Consider the following 19,935-nt stretch of genomic DNA (forward strand, 5'->3'; position numbering starts at 1 on the left):
CCTTAGCTAGTAAAGTCTTGATGACCTCATCCAATCCAATCTTCATCTCGTGCATCCCCTGAAATTAGTTTGGCGTGTACACCTCCCAACCCGGCTGGGCTCTTAGAAACACATAGACTAGCGTTTTCCCTCCTTGGTGCTACTGACACGTGGGACAGATCACTCTCTGTCATGGGAATGGCACTGTGCTCTATAGGATGTTGAACAGCAACCCTGGGCTCCACCCGCTAGATGTCAGTAGCACCCCCCCCCCCCCCCGCTGTTTGGACAAGGAACAGTGTTTCCAAATGTGCCCTGTAGGGGGGCTACTGACCCTGGATGAGAACTGCTGATCTCATGGCGCTCAAAGAAAACGCATTTTAAATACACTCATGAACTCCTGCTGGATGTTTTTTTTTTTTTTTCCCCACTTAGCAGTTTCTTTTGAGAATCATTGATTGCTGCCACATACAGATTTTAAAAGGAGATTAGAGCCTATTTCAGCATTTTGAAGAAGGCATCTAACAACAAAACAGCAACAATAAGAACCATAGCAGCTAATATTTATCTAGTGCTTAGAATCAACTAGGAGCTGTGCTAAGCCCTTTCTGTATGCAACCTCATTTAATCCTTGTAATGACTTTGTAAGGAGGTTGATATTATTACCCCCATTTTATAGTTGGAGAAACTAAGGCACAGAGAAGTTTTTTTTAAAAAAATAATTTATTTTGATTTTTAGGTAACCTAACTAATGAGCTATTAAGTTGTATAGGTGGGATTTGAACTCAGGCAGACTGACCCTGACAAAGGAGAGACGAAGGATACAGGAGAGAGTATGGTCTGTGATGCAGAGGAGCCCTAGTAGAAGGGAAGAAAGGGATCTGTCCAACAGAACTTTCTGGAATGATTGGAATGTTCCTCTTATCTTCACTGTTCAATACGGTAGCCCCATGTGGCTGTTGAGCACTTGAAATGTGTCTAGTGGGGCTGAGACACTGAAATTTTAATTTTATTTAATTTTAATTGATTGAAATGGAAATAGCCACGAGTGGCCAGTGGTCCAGGATTGGGCCGCCCAGGTCTAGAGCACTTGAGGAGAGTTTAGCCAAGGGCAGGAGAAGCTGCCTCTTGAAGGAACAGGAGGAAGGGTGGAGGAGTGACTTTAACCTCGGCTAGTGTACAGGTGGGGCGGGTGCTTGCAAGGTTCTCTCCCATTGGCCTGGTCTCTCCCACTGGCTTGGTCTCCCCACTGGCCTGGATCTACCTCACTGGCCTGGATATCCCCCACAAGGCTGGTCTCCCCCACTGGCCTGGGTCTCAGTGAGGAGGAAGCTGGGATGGGGAAGGCGAGGCTTTGGTTCAGCTGCACTGGGAAGGAAGGGAAAGCTGGCCTAGATCTGAGCCCCGGGAGAACTGTAGGACAACATCTCCTGAGCACTTGCTATGGGCAAACCGCTGTTCTAAGCACTTCTCACATATTATCTCGTTTAGTCCTCACATCAACCCATGAGGTAGGTGCTATCTTATGTCCATTGAGCAGATGAAGAAGTCAGCGTGGCAGGGCCTCCACCAAAGGCTATGGAGAGGCAGAGGCCATAGCGTGCAGTGACCAATGCAGGGGGTGGCGAGATTTTCTCCTGCAGATCAAGGGTGTGCACAGAGGAGGCTGACAGGTAGGGTGACCCAGGGTTGGGGCTTTGTCATCAGGAAGGATTTCCAACAACCAAAAGGACTTTGAAAGAGCTCCATCTAGATTCAGAGGGAGAGGGGGGAGACCCAGAGTGGGGATGGACAGGGAGAGAGTGACATAGAGAAAGATAGACAGACAGACAGACACATGCACAGATTGAGAGAGAAAGAAAGAGAGATACACACTCAGAGAGAAGAGTAGAGGCCCCAGAAAGACTGGGACATACAATCACACACCCACACAACACAAACAGAGGGAGAGAGATGGAAATAAAGAGACACACTCAGCACTGAGAGAGAGGCAGAGTAATAGAGACATGCAAGGGGGCACAGAAATACAAACACCCAAACGTAAAAACAGAGAGGATGATGAGAGGCTCTGAGCACAGGGAGACGTAGAGACCCAGACTCCTGACAATTGAGAGGGGTAGAAACTCAGAGAAAGAGACAGAGGTCAGGACAGACACAGAGGCAGAGTGCCAGACAGAGTGATGGAGACCTAAACAGAGAAGGAGAAACACAGAGAAAAACCCAGGGAGGAAGACAGGGGCAAAGACACAGCAATATGGGGCAGAGAGAAAGACAGACAGAGACAGGCAGAGAGAGAGAGACACATACACACATAGAGACACAAACAGAGATAGAGATACAGACAGAGACAGAGAGAGAGGGAGAGGTAGAGAGAGAGTGGGAGATAGACTGAGGGACAGAGAGACAGAGAGAAGGAGAAAGAGAGACACAGAGACAAGAAGAGAGAGACAGAAATAGAGAGACAGAAACAGAGAGACACAGAGTGTAACACAGAAAGAGATGCAGAGGGAAGCAGAAGAGGAGAAAGGAGCATGCCAATAGAGGGAGCCTGGGGAGAAGCCATCACGTCATGCCAAGGAGTGGACTGCAGCCAGTCTGCTCACTTCCAAGGACAGCTGAGCGTTGTCTCTGGAGCTGCTTCCTCTTCCAGCTGAGCCATCTCCCAGTGCCTTGTCCCTCTGCAGCCCAGACCATCTGTAGTTTCCTCCCCCTCTGCCCCACAAGCCCACCAGGAAAACTTCCTTGGAGCCAATTGCAGGTTCTGTGAAGGCAAGGAGCATCTTGGTACAGTTGGAAAAGCTGAGGAAGTAGGGAAGGACCAAGAGACAATTGTTGTGAACTCCTGCCCAAAGTACCTCAAGCCTTGCTCTTCCCTCTGGAAGTTGAGGGGGTTCCTAGGGTCCTTCCTGCCTTGATGCTAAATATGGGCAGGTGGGATTGTGGCCACAGCCCATGCACTGGCATCACAGAGGCTTGGCTCTGAGTCCTGGTCCAACCAACTCTTGCTCACGTGGCAGTCGCTTTTCAACACTTAGCTTCAGTTTCTTTATCTGTGTCAGCTGTCCAAGGAGCCTGACAGCAATTCTAACAATAATTCCTGAAAACAGCTATCCACCCTGAACACAGGTAGCTTATCAGGCTGTGTCTAGACACATAATGATTAGGATCATGATGATGACGGTAGTAATAGTAATAACAGCTCACATTCTTGAATGAGTGCCAACTGTATGTCAGGCACCTTACTCCACGCATCACATGATGAAACTGTTTAGTTTCTCACCCAAACCCTATGCAGTACGTCCTAGCATTATCTTCATTCTATAGATGACAAAAGAGAGTCATGTGTGTGACTTTCCCTAAGTCATATAGTTAATAAGAGACAGACCTATGAACACATCCCAGGTTGCCTTGCTCAGTTCCTACCCTCTTAGCTAAACTGCTTGCCTCCTGTGAGAGGCAGAATATAATCATCTCTGACCATCGATCCTCCAAACATTCCTACAAAGCAGACACCATTATCATTGCCATTTCACAGAAAAGAAAAGCGAAACTAAGAGAGATGAAATGATGTTTCCAAGGACACAGAGCTAGCAAGACACAGATCTAGGTTTTGAGACTAGTTTGGTGTGACCCCAGGCCTACTATCTTTTGGTCATACCCCAGTAGCTGGTATCCTGAACCTGGTCTGGTAACAGATATTCTGAGGTAGACAGAGGAGAACTAACATTATATAACACCCTGAGCTGCTCCAGTGGTTGTCAGTGCTGAGTGTGGGGTCAACATCCCGAGCTTCCAAATTCTATCCCTTTTCAGGATGCACTGATTGTGAGGGGAGTAGGAATTAATGTCAACTACTGCCATTTTCTTGTATTTTTCCAATCTACTCCGATGCTCTGATTTAATATCTTTTATTAGACTCCTGTGTGGAGACCATTTAGGGGGACCAAAGATGGGGGCTCAGCTGATGCAAACTTGCCAACTGAGATATCAGAAATCGGTGAAAGCGCCTTTGCCCTCATAGACTCTGACCATGGTGCTGAAACTAGACTCGAGTGGCTAAATCTCAATCAGCACTGTGGACAGCAACCACAGAACCCACCCTCCTGGGATGGGGTTCTCATGGGTGAAACAGGGTAGGTGTCTAGGTAGAGGTCTGGGGGTGTTGGTGATATCCAGAGAAGGAGCCGGAATTATTCATGAGGCAGGGAAGCTCAACATGTAGGTGAGGATCAGACTGACCCCAGAATGCTGTCATCTGACGAACACTATCTCTTTCCTACTCTACCCTGGGGCAGGCAAACAGGAAGAAAAATAGCAGCACCCTGGACCTGGCTGGTGATAATGTTGTCTTTTCTGGATACACTATGAGTGTGCATTATGGGTTCAATAAGAATCCACTTTTAAAATGTCAGGGCTGTGCTGCATGCTTTACAAACATTACATCATTACTTTTTTTCCTATTGCAGTAAAGTTCACATAACAAAGTTAACCATTAACCATTTAAAAGTGTACAATTCAGTGGCATTTGTTGTACTCACAATCTTGCACAACCATCACCTCTGTTTAGTTCCAAGATATTTTCATCACACCAAAAGGAAATCCTGTACACATTGTATTAGTCAGGGTCCCAGAAACAGAACCAATAGGATACACACACACACACACACACATATATATATGAAAAGATTTATTTTATGGAATTGGCTCATACAATTATGGAAGCTGGCACATCCAAAATCTGAAGGGTGGGCTGGTGGGCTGGAGAATCAGGAGTGCCAAGCTTCAGTTCAAGTATGAAGGCCATCTGCTGGCACAATTCCTTCCTTCTCAGGGGAGATGAGTCTTTGTTGTATTCAGGCCTTCAACTGATTGGATGGGGCCCACCCACATTATGGAGAACCATCTGCTTTACTCAAATTCCACTGATTCAAATGTTAGTATCATTCAAAAACACCCTCGCAGAAACATCCAGAATAATGTTTGACCACATATCTACCACGGTCCAGCCAAGTTGATACATAAAATCAACCATCACAAGTCATCCACCCCTTGTCAACTTAGCACCTATACACACCTCCTTAAACCATTCTTTTATTTATTTATTTATTTATTTATTTATTTATTTATTTATTTATTTATCTGTCAGAGCCCCATCCGAAATCCTCTCGCTGAGCAAATGCATCCCCCATAGTCTTCACTCTCCTGCCTATAAGAGGGGTAAGAGCATGTTTAGCTATTGGCGCCTGTCATCTGGTGGAAACCGCTACAGAGAACTTTTAATAAATCTGTGGCAGCGTGTTGTGCTTTGGTTTGGCGATGGCAGGATATCTCTAGAAACTTTCGGTGATCAGTGCAAAACTTCACACTTCCCTCTCCTTTCCTATGGATTCTGGGCAGCAGGATGCACTTTACTGCCCCAGTAATTTCATGTCTATAGAAAATTTCTGGGGTCAGTGTGGAGAAGGGAATTATAGCTCCCATTTAGAGGAATAGAGTCTCCTTTAAGTAAAAATGTGCTAAGAGATTTCCCGGCTTAGGGAGCAGGTGGAATCAGGGACTATATCTGTTTTGAGGTCTCGGTGGGAGTCTGACATGTAACCAGATTTAGAAATGCCTTCATACTCCCCAAACCTCTGCACCTGCCCCAGATCCACCGGGGTTTCTAAAGCTGTCACCCTACTCAGCCTGCAAGGAGTGAAAATTGGGTCTGCTCTGACTGTTCAGCTCCCAGGCAGAAGAGCTATGTGTGTGTGTGTGGGGGGGGGGGGGGGGATTTTCCTGTCGCTGTTCCAGGAGGTAAGATGTCCCTTATTTAGTCCTGAACTGTGCCTCCACAGAAATCACTCAAAGGAGAAAAGTCTTTATTTTTCCATGAAGGACTGCAGTTCTTAAAGGCCACGTGGGACCCATAACCACAGCTGGTCCAGATTCACAGATATTTTCTTGTCTCCATGATGTACCAAAATGTTGTTCTCCTTCCTGCTCAACTGACTTACTTTAGGACAACTTAAACTTATTTTTATGATTCCTCCATGATTTCTAGGGCCATTTCTGTCTTTCTCTTCTTTGAATCTGTTGATCAATCCCCATTATAAATTTGCTAATTTTTTCAATTTGTCTTTATAAAACATTTTATTGTAATGAAATTTTACACAAATTAATGTGCATAAACATGAAATTCGTGTTCTTTTCTCCCCATCCTCCATCAAACAGGGTTACACTGTTGTTAATTATTGTGTATCCTTCCAGAAATGTTTTTGACTTTTTTAGCATCAGTTTCCCTTAACTAATTTGTACTTTACCAAGATTCTCATATTTCCCAAATTTTAACACCAGTTAAATCACTTGTAATTTAGTAACTGGTAATTATTAAAGTAAACAAGTAAAATATTATTATAAACATAAAGACACTTGTTTTTATTGATAATTTTTATTGATACATGACTCACATAATATACAGTTCATTTTTAGTATATAGACAATTATTGTTTTGAGGAATCCTAATTTGATTCTTTAGAAAACATCTAAATTTTAGGTGATTATAAAATTTCCTGTCAAATTAAATGTGACTAGAACAACCATATCTTTTATTTCATAGCACTGTGTAAATGTAGAAGTCTGCCCTCCTCCTACTTTAAATAATACCAAACTGAAAAACTATAATTAATTCACTTTATTTTTGTCTAGAAATGGTGATGCAAAATTCCAATAAGACTATTCATTACACAAAGTGAAGCTATGAACCTAAATTAAAAATTTGACAAAGAAATGTATTTATATCTCTTTTGGAATTTATTTTGTATTTGCACAATAACTTCTGAGAAAAGCATATTTTATATTTATGCATTCTTTTGTCATGAGAAATGCTCATCTATATAATTTTCCTGCTTAGAAAACACATGCTTTTTAATTTAACTGTTTAGAATGGGCATTTAAATCTTAAGGACAGTATCCCTTTTTCTATTTTGCTATATAAAATATTTTCTAATATTCTGAGTTACATCTTTATATCTTTCCTGTCCTCCTTCCCTCTTTTGTTCTATTGGGACCCTCAGGGGGTTGGATGATGCCGCTCACACTGGTGAGGGTGGATCTCTTCGCTCAGTCTTCTGAATCAAAGCTAATCTCCTCCAGAAACCCCCTCACAGACACACCCAGAAGTAGTCTTTTACCATCTCTCTGGGTGTCCCTTAATCCAGTCAGGTTGACACATCAAAATAACCATTACAGTTAGAATGGTGCATTTTCACTTAAAATCTGGCTTGCCTAACTCTGATCCCGAGGCAGACAGGCGGGTACACAGGCTCCTTAGCAAGGAGGGGGTGGAGAGGCGGCATTCATAGAGAGTGGATTCCTGAATATTCCACTCCCTCCAGAACACAGGACGGCTGAGCAGGTCCAGCGTCTGCTCCAGTGAAAAGGCGTCCCGTGAGTCCAGGCAGTGAGGCCGCAGTGGGGACAGACACGATTTAGGGGAAATTAAAACCGAAACCTTTTCCATCTCGGGGGATGGTGGGAATAGGAGGAGGGCTCAGAGAGAGAGCAGAAAGGCAGATGTCAGGAATAGTCTTTGCTTCTTGACCCTCAGGCCAGAGAATGGAGGGGCCAGGACTCAGGGTCTTAGGAAGCAGGGACGTTCCTGTGTGGAAGGACTTCCCACAAGCACCATCCAGAGGACGAGCCACGTTTAGCACGCCTTGTGTTGCAGAGAAGCCAGCGGGGCTGGGGATGGGGTGAGGGTGGGGTGTCTACCTTGCACTTGGACTCTCCCCAAGTCCCCTGAGGTGCATCCAGGGAGCGAACACCAGGGGGCCACAGTGGGGCCCATCGTGGTGGGAGGAGAGATCCCGCTTGGACCAGATTGGGCAGGAGCAGATGCTCAGACATGTCTACTGAGTCCCTGGGACAAAGTGGACGTTGACATGGCCAGAAGGGTCCCCAGGCCCCGAGGGAGCAGAGAGAGGATGGAGCCCATGACCAATGGGGACAGACATCAGCAGGGTCTTCAGCAATCTGGTGAACACACCCCAGAGATCCCAGTCAACTCAGACCCAGGGCCAACAGGAGGACACAGAGCCGTCCATCCCCCCAACAGTCACATCAGCCACCTGCTCCCTCCACCTGGACCATCCTGGGAAGGAGCATGGAGATGGGGACCCTGAAAGAAGGAATTAAAGCTGAAAGAGCATTTACAATGACAGGGAGGGGCTGTGTATGTGTGTGTGCATGTGCATTCCATGTTATTTAGAGCAACAGCTCCCGAGTGAGATCACATCAATGATGGACAAATAGAAGTGTTTTATTTCTTCTGCAGAAGTGAGTTGCATTGTGATCTTCTACACACGTGCATGCACACATGCACACATATACATGCACACGCATGCACGCCCAAATACATGCACACACAAACCCCCACACAAAAATAATACATACCTATGATGGTACTTTCACTTGTACGTGGTACCATTTTACTCGTCTAGGTTTTAATTTAAGGAATGGCATGTACCCTGTGTGACTTTTAATGATGCTTTGACAAACAAAGCAGCATCACATCAATGGAAAATCATTGATTCAAAAAAAATAGTATGTTGTTTCATAATATAAGATAAAATGATCAAAATGAATGATTTATCAGAATTGTATAAGAGGCTAAATAACATAAAATAGTATAAAATCACTATTTTAGATGTGTGTGTTTTTTTTAATAGCATCAGTTGTGCCCGAACACTTACAGAATCTCTTAGCAAAACCTGGAGTCTCATGACGAATAGATGACTGGATTGAAATCAGATTATTCAAAATTTGAATAACTCAGAAAAAGACCCCCAATTTTGAACAATAAATATTATAAAGTGTTCAAACATGGCTCATTCAATAAGAAAATATGTTGCTATTAACTCCTTCTGAGCTCACAAAGAAAGACACCAAAATGGAAGGTTCAGGAAGCAAAGTTAAAATGGGAACTGAGAGTTGATTTGGGTCACTCTCCGAATCTGCATCTACCGCTGGAAAACAGAGTGAAGAAGGCAAATGATACATAGCCACCGCCCCCCCACCCCCCCGCCAAAAGCTAGACGAATGCTGGCTATTGCTATTGTTTCTCCCAGGTTTTCAAGCATATTTATCTTTTTTTCCTTTGGCAACATAAGAAGACATTTAGAGGCCCTGCTTTAAATTATGTTTCACTTAAAAATCCATCAAAAACTTCCTTCCTCACATTATACTTCCACTCGTAGGTCTGTGGCACGTTCCAGTGAGCGCGAGTCCTCTCTGGAAGGCTTGGTTTGTCTAGTAAGGTTCCCGCCTGTCCCCCCTCACCACCACATTTCCTTCATAGGGCAACATCGTACAAACATGTGGGGCTATTTGGGAGGCAGTAAATGGCGCTACCTGTTCCCTGTGTTTGAGTGTCTTTGCACACGGGTGAGTTTCCACAGAGAGTGTGTGTGTCGCCAGCCTTTTCTTCCTCTTTCGTTGGGAAGCAAGGGTGCTTGTCTTCACACAGAAAGAGAAGTGATTTCTGAGCAGAGTGTCTCTGACCACAAACCCCAGATTCCCTGCAGCACGTGGGGGTGCCCTGTCTTGTGGCCACATCACCCTCAAATCTAGATTCAGGGCCACTTCCTGGGTTCTGTCCCAGGGCAGAGCCTGCGGGTCTGGACCTTCCATTTCTTAGATGCGCTGGGTCAGCTGGGCTGGGGGAGCTTGGAGGTCTTGGCAGATGTGGGGGTTCAGGCCAGGAATAATAAAGTTCAATGAGCCATGATGCCAGGAGGGATGGCAGACACCGAGAGCCTGAGTCTCTTCTCCTTGAACAAAGTAACCACAGGGGCTGGGCTTGAGTGCAAGTTCTGGGGAGAGCTGCAGGTCTGCACCCGTGCAGAGGCAGGGCCCAACCTGGTCCAGGAGGACACCACTGCCAGTGCTGAAGACCCCTCCTCTTCCTCTATCAGACCTCACCTGCTGACCCCAGGACCGTGAGGAAGTCCCTTCCCCAGAACTCCAGCTCTGCCTGTGAGCCCACCTCATGCCACGGCCTCAGCCAGCCACTCCCTTGGGCTATGACCCTAAGAAGGTGCAGGTCTTTCCCTCCAAATCCTGATTCCCTTGTCTGTCCCCTCCTCAAAGGCCTCCCCTGGGAGGTTGTGATGGTAAGACTCAATGTAGTCAGAGATGCGGCTACAAGACTACCCTTCCCTGGTCACAGTGCCCATGTTCTGGCCATAAATGGACACTGGGAAGCCCATCAGGGTCTAGACAAGAATCCAGCCACCATCTCAACCCATCAGGTTCTTTGCAAACTCAACAGTCCAAGAAACTCTGCTCACCAATATTTGGACAGACATAATTGTTTCTTTAGTGTATTTACATCTGTAGACTTAGGGGCTTTCAGTTTAAAATTGGGATATTCGAGACCAAGAAACTCACCCTGTCCCGCCTCCTCCTCCAGACCCACAGCCTCCTTCAGTGCCCTAATGAGAGAGCCTAACCAGCGCAAGCTGGGGGGCAGGGGTGAGTGTGCAGAGAGCAGCCCACAGTCCCGGGACACAGAGGGGCACAGAGGCAAGAGCATCGGACCTGCCCAGGGTGCCACCTGCCCTCGAGAGTATGAGGAAGCCCTGACTGAGTGTTCTTCTGTGTGCCACATACCTCCTGGATGTAATACCATGAAGTTGCCAGGAGAATTTTATGGTTCCCCCTTGCATTTGGGATACCTAAGTATCCAAATTGCATGAGGAAATGTGTGGTTTAAGAGCAGTCAGCCTGTCAGCACCCCAAGCCAAGCCAGAAAGTTTCCCCAAGTGTATATTACACTCATCTGTCTATTTATCTATGTATCTATCTATGTATCTATAAGCCTATTTATGTATCTATCTATGTATCTATTTATCTATCTAGTTATCTTTCTATGTATCTATGTGTCTATGTAGCTATCTATATATCTATATGTAACTGTCCCTGATGAGTTAATACTATGTGGGTCTCCTCTGGACATGGGTTCAGCCTGGTTATGAGATCTCTCACCAGAAATGCCTTCTGGGAACCAAGGCCTCTCTGGACCCACACAGAGGAAGCTAGACTCGTGCCTGGGAACCAACCACCTCCCTTCCTCTGAGACCACAGACACGAGCCCATAATGTGACCTCTGAGAGCCAGTCCTGCACACTTCCAGCCCTCACAGCCCCAGGACAAGGACAGAGCAGACGGTGAGAGGCTGGCCATGTCACCCAGTCTCCCCATCCTCCTGGGCCAAGGTGAGTCTGGAAAGCTGTGGGAGGACTCCAGGGAGGGAGAGGGCTGGAGACTCTGGGTGGGGGTCCAGGCCCTGCCTCAGTCCAGCCTGTAATCCAGGATCTCCTGGGCCCGTGGGGAGGAGAGTCACCCCTGCAGGTCCTGCCCGCTCTGCATCATCTGGGCCTAAGGTGACCACCGAGGGACCAGGGCCTCTTACATGTCACAGACATTGGGATGGGGACAAGTCAGACAAGAGAAAGGCCAGAGGGAGTGTCTGGCTGGGAGGTCACCTAGGAACTTGTCTGGGACTGGCTATAGGGCGAGGGAGCTCTTGTACTGGGAGTTGATGTTGCTTAAGGATGGTTTGGAGATTACTGGTGGCTAAGTCTTTCTCTGCATCATATTGTCCTTAATCACCCCTGGTTTAAGGAAACAAGGCGGTGGACATTTTTCTCACTGGGGCTTTTCTTCCAGTGCTCTGCCCAGGCCAGGTAATCCTCATGCAGGAGGGTGAGTCATTTCTACAAGATTCCTAATCCCCCTGCACCCCAAGGGCAGCTCTGGATGGGAGTCTCCTTGGTTCTGGGAGGGAAGTTACACCAGATGATTATCCCTCCTCAGTCTTGTTCAGAACACATAACACATCATCATCCTTGATTGCCCCCAACTCTCCCCCATGTTGACTCCATCGGAGAATCCTGTGGATTTCACCCCTGCATGTTCTCACGTCTCCCACATCTCCTGCTGGGCACCGTCTCCCCAGTCTGAGGCTCCATCATCTCTCACCTCAACACCAGCTACTGGGGCCTCCAGGGGACGCTGCCCACATCTCTTCATGCCAGCTCTGCCTGTCCATTCTCTCCCTGCAGGTGGATTTAGAAAACACAAACCTGATGATGTTACCTCCAAGCTTCAGCCCTTCAATAGTTGAATTCAGGTCACGTCAGATCCCTTATCAAGCATTTCCTCTGATCCCGTCTGTCTCTAGACACATCCCGCCCTGCTCTCGCTCTCTTATCATCAGGCACATGTTTTCTTTCAGTTTCTCAAACAGCCACAGTCACCTTCCACTCAGGACCTTCTCACAGGCTGAGTTCTGCCCCTCCAACAGCCCGGCCTCCCCTTCTCTGCTCAGCTGAGGTATTTCCTACTCGTCTCCCAGATCTCAGCTCAGACATCTGTTCCCAAGAGAAGTCCCCTGACTCTCCAGTGAGGTAGGGCTTCCTTGTTATGTGCTCTCCTTATACTGGAGGGCACTTATCATGGGTCTGTCTGCCATCAAGCCTTGCTCATCACTCCAACTGCTCTGTACAATAAAGTGCATATTGGCAGTTTATTTCTCTCTCACAGAAATGTGGTCTCTGCGGAGTTTGGCCAGAGGTCATGTGGCAGCCCCATCATGTCTCCAGGGATGCAGGCTCTCTCCATCTGCTCCACAATTTTAGTTCACCAGCACTAAGGTCACCACTTGATGCAAGACAGCTGCTAGAGCTCCAGCCATTGCATATGTTTGCAGACTGGATTTCAAAGAAAGGTCACAAAGAGAAAAGGGCACCTCAGGCTTAAAATTGCCACCCTTTAAGCTGCCTTCCTGAGAATCTCACAGAAAAGTTTCCTTCCATCTCATTGGCACAGACTTGGTTACACAGCTGTACAGCACAGATCTTGGGGTTACAAAGTGTTGTCTATTGTTTCATGAGGCCCTGTGCCCAGCTAAACAGTGATGCTCTGATTTATGAGGATGTAGAGTGCAGGTGTTGCAGAGGCAACAGCAGCCTCTGCATCATTTCCCTCCTGTCCCTCACAGGGAGGGAAAGTCTATTTCCTCATAATGGACCCTGAGATCCTGCTCTCATCTCTCACCCCTCCAGGGGCCCTCCCCAGACATGCCATCTCTGCTGAGCCAGGCTGTGTGATTTCCTGAGGGTGACCTGTGGCCATCGTGTGCCTGGACCTGTTGGTGCTGTCATTCCCCCTGGAGAAGGAGGGTAGCTCTGACTATAGGGGTGAGAATATCATGTCTCAACTTGGTCCACATGAGACAGAGGCCAGATTCCCCATCACCAGAGTGAGTGACGACACTGCTAGGCATTATTGCTGCTACTACCATGAAAGGCCCACCTGGTCTCAGCGCAGTGAGTTCCTGGAGCTGGTCATGACAGGTGAGGATGTCTCTGCTCTGCCTTCAGGTTTGCTCCCAGGTCCCTAGACCCTGTCCTCAGCTGTGTCCTCTGTCCACGGGCTCCCCTGCCCTCCTGCTAACCCCAAGCCCTCTGGCTCTCTCTCTACCCTCTGCACACATGTCCCTCTGCCCTCACACCTGGTTCAGGTCCCTGGAGCCCTGGCCCCATCTGGACACCACAATGGCCTGGACGCTCAGCCTCAGCACTGGGGTGGGTATCCCCTGCTGGGCTGGGTGGGGAGTGGACTTGCAGAGATTGGATGTTGGACAAACTCCTTTCAAGGAAATGTGTCTTTCCTCTCAGGATGGTGTTAAATCACCTTTTCCACTGGATCAAAATCTACGGGGGCCCCAGGCACAGTGTCCCCTGTGGTGTGGTCCACTTTCCACTGGGCAAGTCACATGGTCCAGGGGGGCCTGGGCTGGATGGTGCTTTGGGGAACCTTTGGGATGAGGCTGTCCCTGCCTCTGTGTGTGGTCAGTCTCTGTGACATCTTGGACTCAGGGTCCAGAGAAGAATTTTGCCATCCTCAGGGAGGGAAGATGGGAGGAAAGGAGAGGGGCATTCCCAATTTAAAGATGACTGCCTTCTCTCCCTTTTCTCTTTATTCTGTTGTGACTCAGACATCCCCTGGCTCAGATGCACAGTGTCCAGGGGTGGACCCCAACATCCAGGCCCAGGGGTATCCACCTGGTTTATCCTGACCCTTTGACGCCCCCATTGACCTGAGGGAAATGTAGGGTGCACAGAGGCCCTGCTAGGTGGGGTCAGACTCCAGAACTCTGACCCTATAGCCGGGTGAAGTGGGTCCCATCCATCCTGTTTATCCATGGACCAGGGACCAGCCTCTTTGTGCTGATGTAGAGAGGGGTGTCCAGCCCCTCAGGTGAGTGGAAGCAGAGACAGTGCTGTCCCTGTGCCCCCTTGTCTTCCTGTCCTCCTTCTGGGGATTGTGGAGGGCATCATCTATACTTGATAGGTGAAGAGAAAGAGGCCAGGTGGGTGGACACTGCTGGGTGGCCAGGTGAGGGTCCAGGCTGAGCGGACAGACCGAGCAGCTCAGCTTCAGCCCTTCTCCTGCCCTGTCCACAGGAGCCCTGGAGAACTCAGCCCCCAACACTCAGTCCCCTCCGCAGCTGGGGACTTACAGACCTCACCTGGGGCGTCCACTACTAGGGGCTCTGCTGGGGAGTGGGCTGTGGGCGGTCCTTTCAGCCCTGCCCTGATTGCAGCTGGGCCTGGGTTTTAGCAGGGTGAGGATGACATTCTCTGATCACTGCCCCCTACATCCTCCCAGCTCAGTGCATCACGTCTGTCCTGGGACAGACAGAATGTGTGGACCCTTCGAGGAAGGGGTCTTCATGGGTGAGACCCAGAGAGAGTGACAGTGAGAGAGAGAGAAGACAGCATCGAGGGGAAGTGCGTGTGTGTATGTGTGTCTCAAGTCCATAACTATACATTGATATAGATATGTAGGTATGGTTTTAAAATATTATAGACTCTAAAGTCCACAATGATATAAATATATTTTGAATGAATCCTTAAGGGGATGCAGATCATGTATCATTCATCCTTTAAGGGGATGTTGCCTCAGCGTGGGGAAGTGGTCCTGACAGCAACTGGCCTGAGTCCCCACCCTCTCTGCCTCCCTGTCAGTGTGACAGGGGTTTAGTGGCCCCACTGTCTGGACCTCAGTTTGTCCATCTGTGTGAGTGGAGTCCTATCTCATCCTCTCCCTGTGCTATTTGCGTGGAAACTTCCAGGAGGAGGACAGCCCAGCATGAGGCCTCTCTGGACCCTCCCCCATCCTCCCCCTCTTTGCCCCCACATACATAATGGTCCTGGTCCTCTCTTGGCTTTATCAGTGTCTGTGAGGCTCATGGCTCTGACCACAGAGGGAGGTACTTCCCCATGTGCCTGCCCACTGAGATCTTAGCAGGACCTCCAGATCCTGGAGTTCATACAATCACCACCCTCATGAGAGGTCGGCTCCCAGGGACCCACTGGAACTGGGGATCCCAGCACAGACCCCGCCCCAGCTCATAAGCTCCCAGAGTCTGTTTCACTCAATCATCCGGGCCCCAGGGAACCTCAGATATTATGAAGGAGGAGGGTGGCCAAGGGAAGAGTGAGCAGAATCATCCTTCCTCTTAGGGGCCATGCTGACTTCATCCCATTCCCACATCCTCTCCCGAGATGCTCAGATGCTGGTGTCTGAAGCTGTGAGTGGAGAGAATGGGAGAGCACAGGTGAACCAGGGGACAAAGGCGCTGGGGTGAGGTGGGAAGAGCAGAAGCAGCTCCACTCTCCTGTCTGGAGCTCAGGGACCCTGCAAGTCCCAGTCCCTCACCCAGAGCCAGGACAGCCAGCTCAGGGCTGGGAGCACATGAGGGCAGTATTCAAGCTAGGGGCCCCAGCCTCTGGCGCCTGCACTGAGGGGGCAGGGGTCCTGCTTTTTGCACTGGGCAGGGTGGATGCTCACTGGACAATGAAATCTCCTTGCACCTTCCTACAGCAGAAGCCCTGTCGCCTTCGGGGCATGAGAACCAGGAGTGGGGAGATGCCCCTGCATCCCTGAGCGGGGTTGATCAAAGGCAGGTCTGAATTTATAAGTTGTACCCAGCTCTCGGGTCCTCTTGTTGACTGTTTGTGGGACCTGGGGGGTGTGGACTCAGGGATCCTGGGGTGGAGGAGGGGTGGAAGGGCCCAGGGGAGGCGGGGCCTGGATAATCCCAATGAAGGGAGAGTCTCGGGAGGGCTCAGGATGCGAAGTCAGCCTGAGAAGAGGGAGAGGCTGCCCCAGACATTCACAGCCTTTTCTGACTCCTAGGAACCCCCGTTGAAATCAGCCCCCTGACCACAGAAGTGGGCTCCCAGACAGGTAGGTCATCTGGGAATGTGCCCAGGGGAAGTGCTGGGTAGGGACAGGTCCTGGTGTCAAGTAGGGAAGGAGCTCCTGTCCCAGTGGTCCTGGGCTGGGCTGGGTCTTGTCCACTTGTCAGTAATCGCCCCATCTTTCTGCTTCCAGTGCCCACCTCCCAGAATTACACGGTGGTAAACTTTGTCCGCATGGGCCTGGCAGGTGTGGTCCTGCTGATCCTGGTGGTGATTCTGGCAAAAGCTTGGCACAGTCAGCGCAGGTCCCAACATGGACCACAGGGATGGAGACAAGAGGGTGACCACCAGAGAGATTAGACCCCAGGGCCCCAGGGATGGACATCCCCAAGGCTCTGAGGCTGACACTGGAGCCCAAGGAGACCCAGCACCCACTGTGGGCTGGGAGTTCCATGGTGTGCCCCAGGCAGGCTGCCCCAGGGGACTCAGTCCCTGTGGTCAGAGGTGCATGGGGTGCAGCGTTGGTGTATCCCGGCTCCTCCTAGGTTTACCAGTCTCCCAGTCTCCAGTCTTGGAGGGTTTGCCTCTGCATCCAACACTCATGATCACAGCCTCTGCCTCACTCCTTCCTGGGTCTCCCTTCCCTCCAAGACAGGATCCCGGTTCCCTCCAGCCTCTGCCTCCCTCTTCCTTTTCCTCCTTTTCCTGCCCATTTCAGAGGCTCCATGAAGCTCATTTGCTCAGTGTTTTCTCCTTGCCCTTTGGTGATGTCAGCATCTGGGGCTTCCCTTCCACATCTGAGCAGAATTCTCCATGTTGGAATTTCCCATGCCCTCCTCCTCCTGGAGCCCCACATTCCCAGCTGCCCCCTGGGAACCAGGAAATTGTCCCATAAGGCCCTAGCTCTCACTGACATCTGTCACCTGCCTTACCCAGGGAGGCCCCACACTGCACCTGCCCTGGGCCTCCACACGTCCCATTTCTCCTCTTCCTGGAGTGGGCTCTGCCCTTCTTGATCATCGTCTCCTTGTGTCCCCACTGTCTTGGATCAAAAGTCCAGGGAAGGAATGAGAGTCAAAACCACAGTGAGATGTCACCACATACTTGTTATGGTGGCTGTGATTAAAAATTAAAAAAAAGGAAAGTAATCAGAGTTGCAAAGATGTGGAGAAATCAAGCCGTTGTGCACTGTTGGTGGAGATGCAAGATGGTGCAACCACTGTGGAAAATGGTGTGACACTTGCTCAAAAATTAAATAGAGTTACCATGTGGTCCAGCAATTCCACTTCTGGGTATGAAGGCAAAGAAACGAAAGCAGGGCCTTAAGCAGATATTCATATATTCGTGTCCACAGCGGCATTATTCACAATAGCCAACATAATCACAAGTCTCCTTAAATATGGAAGAAAGAAGCGGAATAATCAGTGTCAGAGTGATGCAACGTGAGAAGGACTTAGCTGGCCAGTGCTGGGTTTGAAGATGAGGAAGGGGCCACACGTCAAGCATGCAGGCGCCTCTAGAAGCTGGAAAAGTCATGGGAACAGATTCTCCCCTCAAGTCTCCAGGGAGGAACGCAGCCCTGCAGACCCCTTGCCTTTAGCCCCATGAGACCCATTTCAGACTTCTGACACCCAGAGCTATAAGATGATGAATCTGTGTTGGCGTAAGCCTCCCCATTTGTATTAATTTGTTACAGCAGAGGAAGGAATTTCATACACTTGGTGTCCGACACTCTTGGTCTCAGGAGGCCCCCAAGCTTCTGGAAACTGACTCAGGTGCAGACCATTCCTCACAAACTCTGACCTCACCCCCTGACATTTCATCCGAAACCTCTGACCAGGAGCATCCTGAAGCCCAGCCTGGCACACATTCGGTCCCAGAGTCTGGAGGACGGGCTTCGTCTTTGAGGCAGTGCTGAGGGGAGTGGGTTGTACCCAGTGCTTGGAGCCCAGTGTGGCCGGGATGCAGGATAAAGGACGAGTTTCCCCACTCTCACTGAACCTTCCCTGTGAGGCAGGGCTGAGCAGGATGACTCTCCCATGTACCCTTCCCTTTTCTCAGCACAGACAAGTGACAGGTGAGGGGAGGGTCACTTTGCTTTGACTCAAGGCTTCTCTCAGGACCTGTGCCCAACCCTCCCTCTCTGCTCATCTGACTCTGTGTCAGTCTCTCTCAGTGAGTGACAGGGGATCTTTCAGCACGAGGGCTGCCTGCAAGGACCCCCTGCATCCCACTCAGAGTAGGGAGCATCCTCACTGTAATTTTTGGCATCCAGCTTCCCAAACATGGCCATCGAAGGCTCTTCCAGCTTCCTGCTGTGCTTTTTGAGAAGAATCCACTGATGATTTGAGCTCTGTCTTGCTGTCTGGATTAAAATGGGTTCCCAGGCTCTTCTTGTGTTCCTCCTGCGCTGGACCAGGAATCCAACTTCTCTCCAGGAGTTCTTGGGTTCCTTTTGGTGGGGAACAATATTAGAAAACAAGATCTGGTGGTTATGTGAACTCAAGGCTACTGGGATTTTGTTCTGTATGGACCGCTTAATATTCAGGGAGGATGCAAAGTGTGAATTCACATAGACATTTCCAACCCTAGTTAACACCACAGAGTTTATTAGCTTTTTGTGTTATTCTTGTATCACTTATATTTCAAACCCCAATTCCTAATAAATTAACATGGTGACTTTTTTCTCTTTACCCTGTGACTCTGTTGTGAATTGGATATAAGCTTATCTTTGTTTTTATTCCTTTATATTCATGTTAGGGTGTGTTTTTCCCATCTTTTGTAATTTAATTATGTGTTTTGGAATAAGTAGAATAGTTACAGGTTTCAGAAGTTAAAACTACATAAAATGGCACCTTCAGAGATGATGCACTTCATCATATTCCCTTCTCCCTGTGCCTTCACATATTGGAAGTAACTGTTTTTGTTAGTTTCTGGTTTTCAGAATGAAAAAAATGTGAAAAATAAATAAACATATACATGATCTTATTTAGCTACTTTCTTAGAAACAAGTAACACATTCTATATATTGTTCTGCATCTTGCTTTCCATCTTTCCAGTTTTCTGTTGCTCCTGTAACAAATTACCACAAACAGTGTTGAAAACAACACATTCATGATCCTACAGTCTGTAACTTAGAAGTCTGACACGGGTCCCATTGGGCTAAATCCCAGGTGTCTGCAGGGCTGGGTTGTTTTCCGGAGGCTCCGGGGGTGAATCCATCCCCTTGCCTTTCCCAGTGTCTACAATTCACCCACATTCCTCAGCTCAGGGCCCTTTCTCCATCTTCAAAGCCAACAAAGGGGGCAAAGTTCTCAGGCTGCTTCTCACTGACCCCGTTTCCATCATAACTCCTCTTCTCTGCCCCTCCCCTCCTGCCTCCCCCTTTCATTTTCAAGGAGCCTGGTGATTACATTAGGGCTCACCTGGAGGATCCAAGGTCATCTCTCCATCTCAAGGTCCTTAATTCAGCCACATCTGGCAAGTCTCTTTTGCCAAGTTAGTAAATTATTCACAGACTCTGGAGGTTAGGATGTGGGATCTTTGTGGGGCTGTCATCCAGCTCACCACACCACACATTGTGGAAGTCACGGCACAGCAGCTCACATACATCCTCTGCACTGTGTTTATGCCTGTTTGGTCCCCCAGATGCTTCAAAATAGTTTCCTTGCTTTGCTTTTTACAAATGAAGTTTTGATGACGC

General features: G+C 48.7%; 1 protein-coding gene across 1 annotated transcript in view; it reads left to right on the forward strand.

Annotated features, from left to right (window-relative positions):
• Positions 1 to 9,756: 9,756 nt before the first annotated feature.
• Positions 9,757 to 19,935, forward strand: part of LOC124250284 (leukocyte immunoglobulin-like receptor subfamily B member 2) — a 38,634-nt gene continuing 28,455 nt past the window's right edge. The window contains 4 exon segments of the mRNA XM_046682102.1: positions 9,757 to 9,956; positions 10,430 to 10,491; positions 16,228 to 16,278; positions 16,426 to 16,527. Of these exon segments, the coding sequence (XP_046538058.1) occupies positions 9,757 to 9,956; positions 10,430 to 10,491; positions 16,228 to 16,278; positions 16,426 to 16,527 (415 nt within the window).

The sequence above is a fragment of the Equus quagga genome, chromosome 13, assembly GCF_021613505.1.
Source record: "Equus quagga isolate Etosha38 chromosome 13, UCLA_HA_Equagga_1.0, whole genome shotgun sequence".
Classification (NCBI taxonomy): Eukaryota; Metazoa; Chordata; class Mammalia; order Perissodactyla; family Equidae; genus Equus; species Equus quagga.